At 34.5% G+C, this 13,224-nt stretch overlaps 1 protein-coding gene across 1 annotated transcript; it reads right to left on the bottom strand.

Annotated features, from left to right (window-relative positions):
• Nucleotides 1–2,283: 2,283 nt before the first annotated feature.
• itk (IL2 inducible T cell kinase) lies at nt 2,284–11,823 on the bottom strand. The gene is made up of 17 exons (XM_053506559.1): nt 11,610–11,823; nt 11,187–11,291; nt 10,582–10,663; nt 10,344–10,469; nt 10,210–10,247; nt 9,918–10,069; nt 7,711–7,776; nt 7,549–7,603; nt 6,982–7,061; nt 6,716–6,858; nt 6,413–6,487; nt 5,986–6,154; nt 5,038–5,254; nt 4,884–4,948; nt 4,652–4,767; nt 4,108–4,265; nt 2,284–2,786 (listed from the first exon to the last, which is right to left on the bottom strand). The coding sequence occupies exons 1-17, from the start codon at nt 11,745–11,747 to the stop codon at nt 2,721–2,723; spliced, it is 1,851 nt and encodes a 616-aa protein (XP_053362534.1). The 5' UTR covers nt 11,748–11,823; the 3' UTR covers nt 2,284–2,720.
• Nucleotides 11,824–13,224: the final 1,401 nt, after the last annotated feature.

Here is a 13,224-nt window from a genome sequence, read left to right as displayed (position 1 = left end):
ACTAGCGCTTCTATTGGATGGGGCTACACAGGCCAGCCTTCGCTCCTCATGTGCATCAGAAAGGCCTTGACCACCTATCGGCCTGTCGCAAAGTTCACCAGTTTTTCTTCCTTGGGTAACATCCCACAAGGGCTGCAGTTTCGGAGTTGCTCTGACCCAGTGCTCCAGCCATCACAATCTGGCCTTTGTCAAAGACACTCAAATCCTTATACTTGCCCATTTTTTCTGCTTCCAATACATCAACTTCAGGAAAAGGTTCACTTGCTGCCTAATATATCCCACCCACTTCTAGCCGCCAATGTAATGAGATATTGAAAATGTAGCTACTGTGAGAAGGGCCAGATTGTAATGGCTAGACAACTGGGTCAGAGCAACTGCAAAACTGCAGATCTTGTGAATGTTTCCAGGTTGCAATGGTCAGGACATAACAAAAGTAATCCAAGGAAGGAAAATTGGGAAATCGATGACAAGGTCAGAGATTTGGGAGTCATTGTTATGCTCTTGGAGTAATTTTGGTAGGCTAGCTGCTCCTGGGAAGGTTCACCACTGTTTCAAGTTTTCTTAATTTGTGGACAATGGGTCTCACTGCGGTTTAGAAATGCATTGGTAACCCTTTCCAAATTGATACTGTACACGTCAATTACTTTGTTTCTCATCTATTCTTGAATATCTTTAGATCATGTTGCTTTTTAGATCTTTTAGCATGCTTCAGTTTGTCAGACAGGTTTTATTTAAGTAATTTTTTTATTCAAAATGTCTGGCAGTAATCAGGCCTCAGTGTGGCTCAGTTTTCCAAAAAAAATCACAGTTTATTCATGATTTCAATATTTGATAATAGTAAAATTAGTAACTAAAAAAAAGAATCAGGATGGGGACTAATACTTTTTCACAGCACTGTATTTAGATAATAATATATACTCTATTTATATAATAATATTATATACATATATAACAGAAGCCTTTATACAGTCATTCTTTAACAATCATGAAGTCTGTAATGTAATGACCAGAGAAAGGTAATATTATGACTTCCACTGTGAGTTAAAGCTTTGTGGCTTTTAGTTGCAACACCTGTCAAATGCAACTGAACAAAAGGAAGACTGACATTGACTGCTTTACCGTAATCGGTTGCAAGCTAAACATGTCTAGACGCTATTAGACAGATATAGCCATATGTGTTTGAATTGGGTCAAATGTGTTTTATGATCAGACCACTTCCGGAGGTGGTTTGAGAATTATGTGGTCACATTACATTTAAACACTGTTCTCAGGTGCATCCGTGACAACCCCAAAAGACTAGAGTTACCACTTTCACGTTTTTTAAATGGATTAGAGATATCATTTTAATCATTCAATCTAACAGGTTGATTTATTTTGGCCTTTTCGCATAGACCATATAAGTTTAAGTTTACTTGCATGATTTGAACTCTGCTTTTTGAATGGAGGTGACACAGATTGGGTCAACTCATACTCACATTAATTTTTTTGTAGATCAGTGTTTGTTTAATAATAGCCTACAAAACCATATTAGGTGCCATATAGGCTTAAACTACATAGGATTTTTTTTCCATGTTAATAGTGAAGTTGAACTAGTGTAGGGTTTAGAAAGGGGCAAGTTTAGCAATAAAGAGGGTATTCTGCCATCTCATGGAAGCTGTTGGAGAAAACAGTATTAAAAGGTTGGCTTGTATTAGCTTTAGGTCTATTAATGTAATTAAGCACCAAGAAATTATACAGAATATCCCCTTAGGACGCTGATCTGTCTGTATGATATGTTGTACAAATGTATAATAGGCGTACAAGAAGACTGTTATTAACATATAGGCCTATGTATTATTTGGGAGTATATTTGAGATTATAGATTTTGGACAAAATCATTAACATAATTATAATACATGTTTAATATCTAAACTTTTGCTTTGTATGCAGCTAATGTTTAAATGTCTGTATGTTTTGGGTGATTCCAGTTTTTCATTTGTGTGATTAGTGAAAACATATAAAGTGCTATAAAATAAGCAAATGCTCAGCTTTTATTGAACAATCTATATCGGAAGCACTATATCAGAAAATATCATTAGATGGCTTGGTTTGGCTTTGGCTCATACTTTTTTGGTGTGTATTTCAAATGATGACCCAGTTGCTGAGAAAATGCAAATCCAAGTGGTCGGTGGAGATGCTTTCACACAAATGAAATTACCAAGTGCGGATGCCTATCGTCCTGGCTGTCCACTTCTGATATAATTACGCAAACATAATTTTACTAATTTATAACTACCAAGAACATGAGTTATTTTCTTTTATTGAAAATGCATTCCATAATGTGTAAAATGATGTCAACAAACAGACATTACACACATATTGATAGTGATAAACACAATTTGATGTTAACTTGCAAAATATATTGCTAAAAATATTAGGTGTTTACTATAGATACACACAGACAGATATAAAAATGCAGTTAATGAATATTTCTGAAAACCAAAGGTTTCAACAATATTGGTCTGGAAAATAAAAGTCATCTTAATGCTGCCCCCTACAGGAGAAAAAGAGATCAGGAAATTTTACTGTACTTAAAGGACATGAAACCATGCCGGACTTCATTACATATAGGTAGTAGAGAAAAGACTATGGATATTAACTGAAACAAATAAATAAAATTTACAAATAAATAAAAATGGACTGTACATTATCTTTTCATACGTAATAGCAATAGTCTTAAATCAAATATCTGCAAGAGATGCCAGTTCATGAAAGAGCAGGACGAAGGAGGGCCGGTCTTCAGGTTTCTATAAAACCAAAATAAATATTTACTTTACAACATACAGACACTGTCAATGTCAATGGTTAACACAATGAAAACAAAATTAACAGTTATGCTACTTCTTCCCATACTTCAGTTTTTTTTTTTTTGTTAACTAACCTTACACATTGGTCACTTGTGTTGCTGTGTTCACATTACACAGAGAGATGGGGAAAGCATCATAAACTCTATTTCGATTTTAAGCGTATCATGTTTGATGAGTCAGTTATTAAGCTTATAATCTTAAAGATGCTATATTTGGAATTGATGTGATTATTCAGCCACTGATTGGCTGCTGTGAAGGTTCACATCTGATTGTTGTTGTTGTGTCAGCACATTTCAAGCTTCACCATGGTTTAAAAGTTGATCACAGATAATAGACAAGAATCTATTTACAGCTTATTATCTCTCATGTTTTAGGGTACGCATCCACTTTTAAGTTCATCACACTACATCCTTTTTATTAGTGGATCTGCCAGTAAAATCGGACACGAAGGCTTCGGATCCTTGATTACTGAATTTAATGTTAGAAAAACTCATTCTGGGGACCAGAGCCACTTTAGAGCCCCTGCAGAAGGACCCTGTTAGGAATAATCTCTATTATTCTTAAGGTTCTGCTCTTAATAAGAATTGTTTTATAACTAATTCATAAGTAAGAAATAAAACAAGACAGGGTAGGCTGTTCCAGGAAAACATCGACTGAACAGGTGGCGTGTTACCACTTGAAAGTTAATTATTTTCCTATAACAGCGTGTCCTGTGGTTTAGTTCTCTTAACCATAGAAATTTACCAGTCCATTTTTTTAAATTAACCAACAACACTTTAATAAAATACAAATAACAGTAGCTATTTAATGTTGTGGAACATCCACTAAGCAAGTTAGTAGTATTTACCATGTACAGTATGTTATCATATAGCCATAAAAGGGATGCCTCCTCCTCAGTACTTTTTAAAACAAATGACTCAAAATGCAGCTTGTTTCGGAAACAATTCAAAGCCAACAACATTATAATATATATAATATATAATAATTATGTGCTCTGGTAGGGTGTAAAATATTAAGGCAAATGTCAACAATAGATGCCAGTTCTCGCAAGAGGTGTTTTTACTTGCTAAGATAATTAGTTCTAGTGTATTTGCCAATATTTTACAAAATGATAAACAACTGAGTACTGTATTACATTGTTTGCTTGAACTGTATATCGGTACTGTTATTTTTTGTTGTCATTTTGCCCTGTAGCTCACCTCAAATCTGAATAAAACTAATTTGTGAGCATTGTTTCTAAGGATTGTTTACAGACACATACCTCCTTCCAACACCACTGCATCAGCTGGTAAACAGGTTCTGGACAGAGTCTGGGTTTAAGTAACCTTAGTCCTGCGTTTAAGGACTCCACCACTTCTCCATTAGTTCGGCACTCATAGGGCAGTCGGCCTTCACTGTACACCTCCCACATCAGCACACCTGAGACACAGAATACACCAAAACACAGCTTCAGATTTTTTTGTTTTTCAGGCTCTGCTTAAGGATCGATACAGTACAGTACACACACACAGCAATGTTAAGACAATTTAAAAAATATAAATTTAAATAACTCATTAATTGGATTGCTATTAGACTTCAGTAGTTTATGAGAACAGTTTTCAGTATAATCGTTATCATCATCAATATGCCAAAATAATGTTAAAAACAGTATTTCAGATTTATTTATTATAATATACCATGTACTAGTTAATAAAAGTAAACTTAAAATAAGATTAAAAAAATAGAATTATGAATAAATAAATAAGTAAACAAACAAACAAACAAAAAACAACAACAAATAAATGGCATCATCATTGTATGCTCACCAAATGACCAGACATCGGACTTGCTGCTGAACTTGTTGTATCTAATCACTTCTGGAGATGACCACTTTACTGGGAATTTGCTGGTGTAGCTGGTATATTGGTCATCCAATACAAACCTGCAAGATGAGACAACGTCAAGGATACATGGTGTGTGAGAAAGCATTTATCCTTTTTTTAAGAAGCTGAATAAATATAATAACAATATTATTTTATAACATAAATATTTTATTACCTGGTCATCCCAAAATCTGAGACTTTCACCACGAGGTCTTCGGACACTAGGCAGTTTCTTGCAGCCTATAAAGCATGTTTTGGAACAAATTTAGATTCGTGAGCTATGATTAGTCAATGACTTCTTAAGACAAGTGTTGGAGACAAAGATTTACCAGGTCTCTGTGAATGAAGTTCGAGCTCTCCAGGTAAGCCATTGCTTCGCTCACATCTAAACACATGCCCAGGAAAGTCTCTTGGGAAACAGAACCTTTCCGGGAGCGCAGGTATTCTGCCAGGCAGCCATTCTTCAGAAACTCAAACACCAGGTACATGGGGGACTGCTGGGTGCATACGCCATACAACCTCACTAGCTTCGGGTGGGATACTTTCCTGTGGTTCAGGACATCATGGTGAGCAAAATCAGATATAATATTCAAGGTAGAGATGCGGTCATAATGGACAGCATGCAGGTATGTATGGCAAACACTTCTGCATGTTCAACAGGAAGCTTAATTACTACACCAACAAACTCAGCAAGGCTTCCAGAGTTTATCCCAAAGAAATAAAGTCAATACTTCAATGAATAACAAGTATTTAAACTAAGAACAGGATTTGAAAAACAAAACACTAACCTCCCAGGCCCCAGATTCTACTGCTGGGTAAAATGCAGATTCGGTTTACTGTTTCTCTTTATGAGCTATGATATTAATTTAATCAATGTCATTAAATGATAACAAATCTAGCAAAGGAATTATACCAAGTTGCCTTTAGTAGAAGAAAAATCAACAAAAGTATATAATGTAGGTATTGTCCTCCTACAAGGACTTTTGGTTTCAAGAGGTTTTAGAAATTAGTTTATCTTTGAAAAAAAAAGAAAAAAAGAAACTAAAGTTAATTTATTTGCTTAAAATTTCCACAACAATGTGAATTATACCGAGCTGGAATGAAATGTTTCTTTTTATTTATTTTACTCCGCACTATAATACCTGGTGTTAGTGTGGGCTCTAGGAATTTTCCGTGTTTAATAACGTATTACTGCCATTATTACTATGATGTGGATAAATCAGTTTAACAGCTATTACACTTTGTGGTGGAAACAATTAATGTAAAGTGACACTTACATCATAACCCTTGCCTCCTCTTTGAACTCCTCTTCTGACATAGCCCCTTCACGGATGGTCTTTACAGCCACCTTTTCACCACGATACAAGCCCTGCAACACCAGACCGAACTGGCCACTGCCGAGCTCCTCCCCAAGAGTCAGGTCCTCCATGTCTATTTCCCACTCCTCTGCAAGGCACAGACACACACAGACTGTGAGTGTTATCAAACACTTCTCAGTTATCATTTATATGCAGAAATGTACAAACTGCCAACTGAGAAGTGTTGCTTTTAGTCTTGAATATTTTATTCTATGACAACAACGTAGAAAAAACACCTCTGTTTTTTTTATTATTTTTTTTATTTAGCTATACAATATTTAGTTATATATATAATAATAATAATAATAATAATAATAATTTTAATTAAGATTTTAGGAATAACTACCTGATTCAAGCTCCTCTATTCTGGGAGACTTCCCTTGGCCTTGGGAGACACAGTGTCTCAGTCGTGTTATTAAACCTACCACCATAACAAACACATTACAACACACATTAATTAATCATCAGTCACATTAAACAGCATCTGAACAATGCAAAACATTTTGTGAAAATAGATTTTTGTTTTTAGTTGTACTTATTAATAAATAATTTTTGACAAAAGCATGTACAAGGTGAATGACACGGCAGTTTTCGAGCTGATATTTACCAGCATGTTATGACTAGGTATAACATGGCGTTTGCACTTTACCTGCTGCATTGTGTTGATGATAAGTAATGAGTTCTGGAATGGAGCTGAATAAATATTTTTCAGCCAAGTAATACTTGGGCTCTTCATCTTCTGTCTCTCTGATCTTGTAATGCTTGACCCTTGGATATTTTTCTCCGTTTGATCTGCAGAAAATCAAAATTTCATATTGATAAGATCTGTGAAGATCTGTGAACAACTGTATTGAAGAACATGAGCATCTCGGATAATGGACAGATTGGAAAAACACACTGAAGTAATGGTTTTACCCGGGGGCTTTGGTAAATACAGACACTGTGTAAACTCCTGCGTGCCGGGAGTCACGCACCATGAAAGCACCCTCCTTATCCTAATAACATAAAATACAAACATCTGTCAGATTATATTGATTACTTTAGCAAATGTTTGCCTTGAACAAAAAACTCCTGTGTGCAGTGATAAAAAAAAAAATTGCGCTACTATTTGTGTTAGCAGCTCATTATTATAGAGTACAGTACAAATGCTAAAACTGTAAATGCATATAAAGGTGTAAAATTGTCACAGTCTGAAATGAACATGCAATACAACTATGACAGGAAACCTCACAGCCACATTGGTTTAAAGGTTTTGGATTTCTGTTTGAACCCTACATGCACACTGTGCAGCTGCAACTACTGCAGGCTTGCAGAAAGCCAGAGAATAAACTCTTCTTGCTTGTGACAAATTTATCCAACAGTAACTGCAGACTGTGAAAAATCTATTGCAGACATTGCAATAATCTACTTGAAGGTGATCAAGTTTGTGCATGTACTAAAAGGCTTTCTAAACATTTATTTTACAATTTTTGGTATATTTACCACAGCTGTTAATAATTCTTCAGCTTCAGTCCGGGTTACATTTTTGTTGTACCATCTATAAAAGAAAAAGGACAATTAAAAAAATTAATAATATGTTTTTTTCAATCTTTAACATATACATATGGATTTATGCCTGTACTTAATTATATAGGTAGTTCTTACTCAAAGTGTTCAATGTTGTTGGAAAGTTTTTCTTTAACATAAATGCAAGGCACAGTTCCAACATGTCTGTGAGAAACAGGAAAAAAATCAAAGGTGAAAAAAAGGGATGGGCTTTTGTACACACGTTTACTGCAGAGGTACACATCAACTGCACAGATACAGGTTTAATCAGTCTACATCACCACACATCAGTTTAATTCCAAAAACATCAGTGTAATGCCATTACTCTCTGATTAGTTCATTTACACATTTAAATCAATATTACATGTGTTGAACCAAAACCAGCTTGTGTTTAGCACAACCACATTAAAAGCGACCCCTAAGAGGGATTAGCCGAAAGACAAGAAAGAAGAAGATATATACTGTATATATATATTTTTTTTAATGAACACTGAAACCCCCTATAAATGGATCATTTGAGCTCAAACTTTAAAGTTATTATTAATTATTATTAATATTAATTGACCTTTTTAAGTGGATATTATAAATTTATATAAAATTTATATAAAACTCTAAGTTGAATAAATGCTACATTAATCTAATGATTAAACAGATGCTGCCAACATCGTTATTCGATAAAAGAACTTCATGGTTTAAATCGCTACAACATTCCAAACACCTTTTCAACCAAACCTCTTAATTTATCACCTATTTAACCCAATAAATGTTCCTCATATCTAATGCATCTGTTATTACCACAGACTAGAATTTCAACATCCAGCGTTTCCTTGTATTGACAAAACTGAAAAGCTGTTTACTCAAACCTCAGCTACAGAAGAGTTAAAAGTATTTGTGAATTCAGCTCCAAATCTATATAATATGCTTTAAGTTCTTATTTTTTTCAAGGTGAATCTAAGTTATGCATGTTTCTGATCATACGTGAATAATACAAAACCAAAACCTTGGGCCAAATCCAAGTCCGAGTGGGAAAGTTTCAAATGTCATTTTAAAGTGTGACAGCTGCAATTCTGACTTTGGTGTTTTATATACACATCATGTTAGTCGTAATCAAACATGACTAAACTGTATGCTACAGAAAAAAATAGAATTTAACCAGCAATAAAATGTTTCTTAATGTTCTTAAGAATGTATCCATCCAATAATCTTAAACATGTTATTGTTTATTGTAAGGAAATAATATAAAAATTAGTCAAGTAATTTAATATAAAACAAATAAACAACAGAACTGAAACTCCCAATTTCAAAAGATCCCAACCACTGCCCAACATAGACATGCAGAGAAATACTCTAATGAAATTTGTGAAGAAACTCAGCAGTCCTGAGACTTTTTTTTTTTATGTCAAATTCGGTGTCGTTTAGGATCACCAACCATAACATAATCTTTCCTAAACTACAGAACTAAATAATTATACACTTTGACATATTGTGGCACCTTAGTGTACAGATCCTACTCTTTTACACTTTTTGACTGGAAAGGTCGAAGATACAGAATAAAAAAATAGTTGCAAAGTTAATATCCATAGAAATTCATATTACACCATGAAAGTAAGCTTCTAAATGAGCTCTTAATACGAATGTGAGCTTCTAAACAAGCAAATTGTTCATTACTGCTGATATGGAAAGGATTGACATAGGTCAATATCAATTTACAATTTGCCAACAAAACTGTGAGAGCCTTAAATAAAACATTGCAAAAGCAAAAGAATATATATATATATATATATATATATATCTTTATAGGTCAACAGCATATTTATAATTCAAGTCCCTAATTACAGATAAAAAAAAAGGCAAATTCAACTAGACTTCTTAGTAGTTTCCTCATGCCATTCACTGTAACGCTCAAAATGCTTTAAGAAAACGTAACCAAATACAAAACAAAATGCAATCTAGGTTTACTTCAGGAGAACACTGTGTCCAAATGTAAAATATCTGTATTGTTTTTCTCATCAGAAATATTACAATTAGCTATAAGCTTTTGTGAATGTTCTGCATCTTCAATAAAAAAAATAAAAATAAAAAAAAAACTAATATATCAATGCAAACAACATTGTTATTATTGATAAATGAGCTATTTCTGCTGCACAAGTGATTTTGGTTTAGGAACGCAAGAAAAGGCATGTTCCTAACCATGAAACCTTTTTCAACAACTACATAATAATAACAATAATAATAATACTTATGATGATAAAGTACTGCAACACTAAGATATGATAAAGGAATTGTATCTGGTGTCTGGTATTTACCCATGTTTATCCCTGACAGTCCACCAGTTGGGTTCAGAACAGTCTATTACAGTGTACTCCTCATCTTTGTGCAGTGCGATGTCTGTAAACTCTTGAGGAATAAAGTTCTTCATAGCCACAACAATTCGCAATTCTTGGCTAGAGAATCGCCGCTGTGGGACAGAACGTTAAAGGATTATTCAAGCATGATGTTAGCAACAACAACTTTGTCTCATTGTCTTAAAAGGGCAAAAACATCATCTGGTTTACACAGTAAACATATCAGTATACAGTTGCATTATATTTGACTTACCTCTGCATTTGGTGTTGGAGGCAAAGGTTTTTTGGATGCTGCATTGGAAAAAGTAACATTTGTAGAATATAAAAAAAAAAATGTCCATATTATATTAGACCATCATTTTCATAGTTAGCTGAGTTTTACTGTACCGCATCCACTGGGGTAATAGTCACTGCACCCGGTTGCCAATTTATCCGTCCTGTTACAACACCTCCATTTTCCCTCTCCCCAGAAATCAGGGTGGTAGTTCTTTTCTAGGTTGTTGCATTTTGTCTCTTCGCATAGGATAAGATATAAATGAGACGGAATGCAGATCATCATGAAATAATAATTAATGGAAAAATTGATTTGAAATTTGATTTCATCATGTGCAGAACATCTGCTCACCCTCTTTAAGAGCTCTGACCCATTTAAGCCTGCAGTCATTGTCTGGTGCAAACACATAAAGGTGGTAGCTATCGTAGACAACCTGCAAGTAAACCATAAACTATGAGTTGTTTTGTCATACTCACATTTCCACCAAACTAAATCAAGCCATTAATATGGATAGTGGGAGCAGCCGAAAGAAAAAGAAGAGGAAAAATATTTTCATCATACATTCATATCAGTTTGAAATTTCGAACGTACATACAGTAGATACATTGCTTATAACAAATGGATGATATGGGGACCTGACCTTTTCCTGTTTCTTTCATGAATTAATTTTTTTATGTAGTTATTATTTATTTAGCTGTAATGAATGTGTTAAATCTGAGACTTAAATGAAAGATAATCATTTTCCCTAATGAAAAAGGAAATATGAACAACAATATAGGGATTGAGTATTCATGTTCTACCTCTGTAACGTCTACTAGCTCCAAATTAATCTAATCAGGGACGCTGTCTTAAACAGTTTTCCATCTATCCATCTATCCATCTATCTATCCATCCATCCATCCATCCATTTGAAATATTATAAAAAAAAAATTAACACAGGTTTGCAGCACTCTCACCTGGAAAGGATATTTGTATTCACAGGGAATGGGAAGGTCACTGCGTACAGTTTCTACACACTTTATCCGGGAAAGTTCAATGCAGCCCTTGAGGACTGGCTTTTTCTAAAACACCATCAAAAACGTTTTTTTTAATTAACTTTAATCATTCTGTGCATTAAGTCCGCAATACTGCAATATTATTTATGCTTCTAGCTTTTAGTGAGAGCATATTAAAGCTAATAATCACAATTACATTGCTTATATAACTTAATATTGTACATAAACACTGAAAACACACACACATATTCGGTTTTATTATGTTATATAAATGTTTTGTAACGTTTAATCAAAATATGTATGTGATATATACACACTTCATTAAATGTAAAAAAAAAAAAAAAACTGCTGAATTGCTGTCAGAAAATAACTGCATTTACTTACCCCAGGGCGACGTTCAGAGTAAGTCAGATCCTCAGTGTTTAGTACAAAATATCTTTCCTTATAATTGCAAGGGGATGTCCTTCGTTTTTGCTGAGATTTCTTGTACAAGATTCCTTTTAAAATAACCCGTGGGTACATGTTAAAGTGAAATTTTCGGAGGAACACAGCTGAGCTTCAGGCATACTGCTGTAAACTGTAAAGTCTGTTTAGTAACCTGTCTTGCATAATGATTGTGGGTTTCCTGTGTGCTGCAGAACTTCCTTTAGTGAGACATTTGAGATATGAGAACATGCGCACACACACACACACACACTCACACACACACACACAAACACACACACACACACACACACACACACACACACACACACACACTTATTTTAAAGGGAACCTATTGGAGGAAAATCAGATTTTAGACATTTTTAGACAGACAGGGCTCCAGTGTCCATGGGAAAAAAATGCTGTTTGTCTATTTTCCATGTTTAATTCTCTGGGCTTTAAACAAGCCAATTAGATTTTTACCTTCATTGTCAATTAAAAAGAGACTCTAACCCAGCTTTTGGCTCAGCTCCACCCATTTCTGCCCCACTCTGCCATTTTCTGGGTGAAATTTTTAAGTTAAATAAGACCAAGTTAGTGGTTTCTAAAATACTGCTAACAGCTAAACTAGCTTATTTATCTCTTAAAAAAAGACTAGTTTGGTGGTTTACCAACTAACATAGCTTTCTTCATCTCTGTTATGTTTTAAAGTTGCTAAGCAATGCAGTTGTCCTTGTGAATTAACACTCTTACATCCACACACAACAGACTTGTTGTTACCTAAAAAAACATTATCCTTATTTTGTTTATCACAAATCTGGGTTGGAAATGCCTGAAAACGGGTGGTAAATGACGTGAAACGTGTAATCTCCACCGTGAATGGTTTAACTGTCGTATTTTGCATTTTGTTACCCACCTCTTTCCAGTCTTTGAGACCCTTCAATGAAGGACATTCAGGGGCTGGTAATTTAATGCTACAGATACTGAAAAAGCACTTTTACAAAATTAATGAAACACATGATGTGAGTTGCTCTTTATCTGGGACATTTAGCGGACACATTTCTGAGACCTCTAAGACTTATGTAAACCTGTTTCAGAAGGAGCATAATAGTTCCACTTTAACAAAAAGTCACATGATTCTATTAAAAGGCCTACTTTAATATAAATGATGATGCTTATATTATTAAATATTGACATTGTGTTATCAAAGCTTAGGGTCTTTTGCACTGAAGCCAAGCGGAAGGTGGTATCTCCTCACCTTCTTGTCTTTACTGCATAGGTATGTTCGACATGATTTTGTTCTTCTGTCACAAGCTGTCATAAGAAACCGTACCTTTGTTAAATGCCAACAGCTGTAGTCCAGCTCAACTTTCCATACAGAGCATAATTTTACTAACATTTCGAAATTTTAAATAATTTCTAAAAGATGATGGAGGGAAAATCATGATTAATGCTCAGCATGTCAAAAACAGGAAGTGGAGGTGTACCTTTGGCCATGAATAGCAAAGTCAGGTTGCAATATAACACTTGCTGACTTTTGTTGACCTCTACACCACTTTTTTATCTTTAGCATCTC

Source organism: Clarias gariepinus, chromosome 10 (genome assembly GCF_024256425.1).
Source record: "Clarias gariepinus isolate MV-2021 ecotype Netherlands chromosome 10, CGAR_prim_01v2, whole genome shotgun sequence".
In the NCBI taxonomy this organism is placed as follows: Eukaryota; Metazoa; Chordata; class Actinopteri; order Siluriformes; family Clariidae; genus Clarias; species Clarias gariepinus.
Note: the sequence above shows the minus strand (reverse complement) of the source record. Positions and strands in the feature narration are given on the sequence as shown.

Coding starts and splice junctions, on each gene's coding strand:
- itk (XM_053506559.1), bottom strand. CDS start 11,747: ATGTACCCACGGGTTATTTTAAAAGGAATCTTGTACAAGAAATCTCAG. Junction 10,248..10,343: donor CTATTACCCCAGTGGATGCG/GTACAGTAAAAC, acceptor TTTCCAATGCAG/CATCCAAAAAACCTTTGCCT. Junction 4,949..5,037: donor ACTTCATTCACAGAGACCTG/GTAAATCTTTGT, acceptor CATGCTTTATAG/GCTGCAAGAAACTGCCTAGT.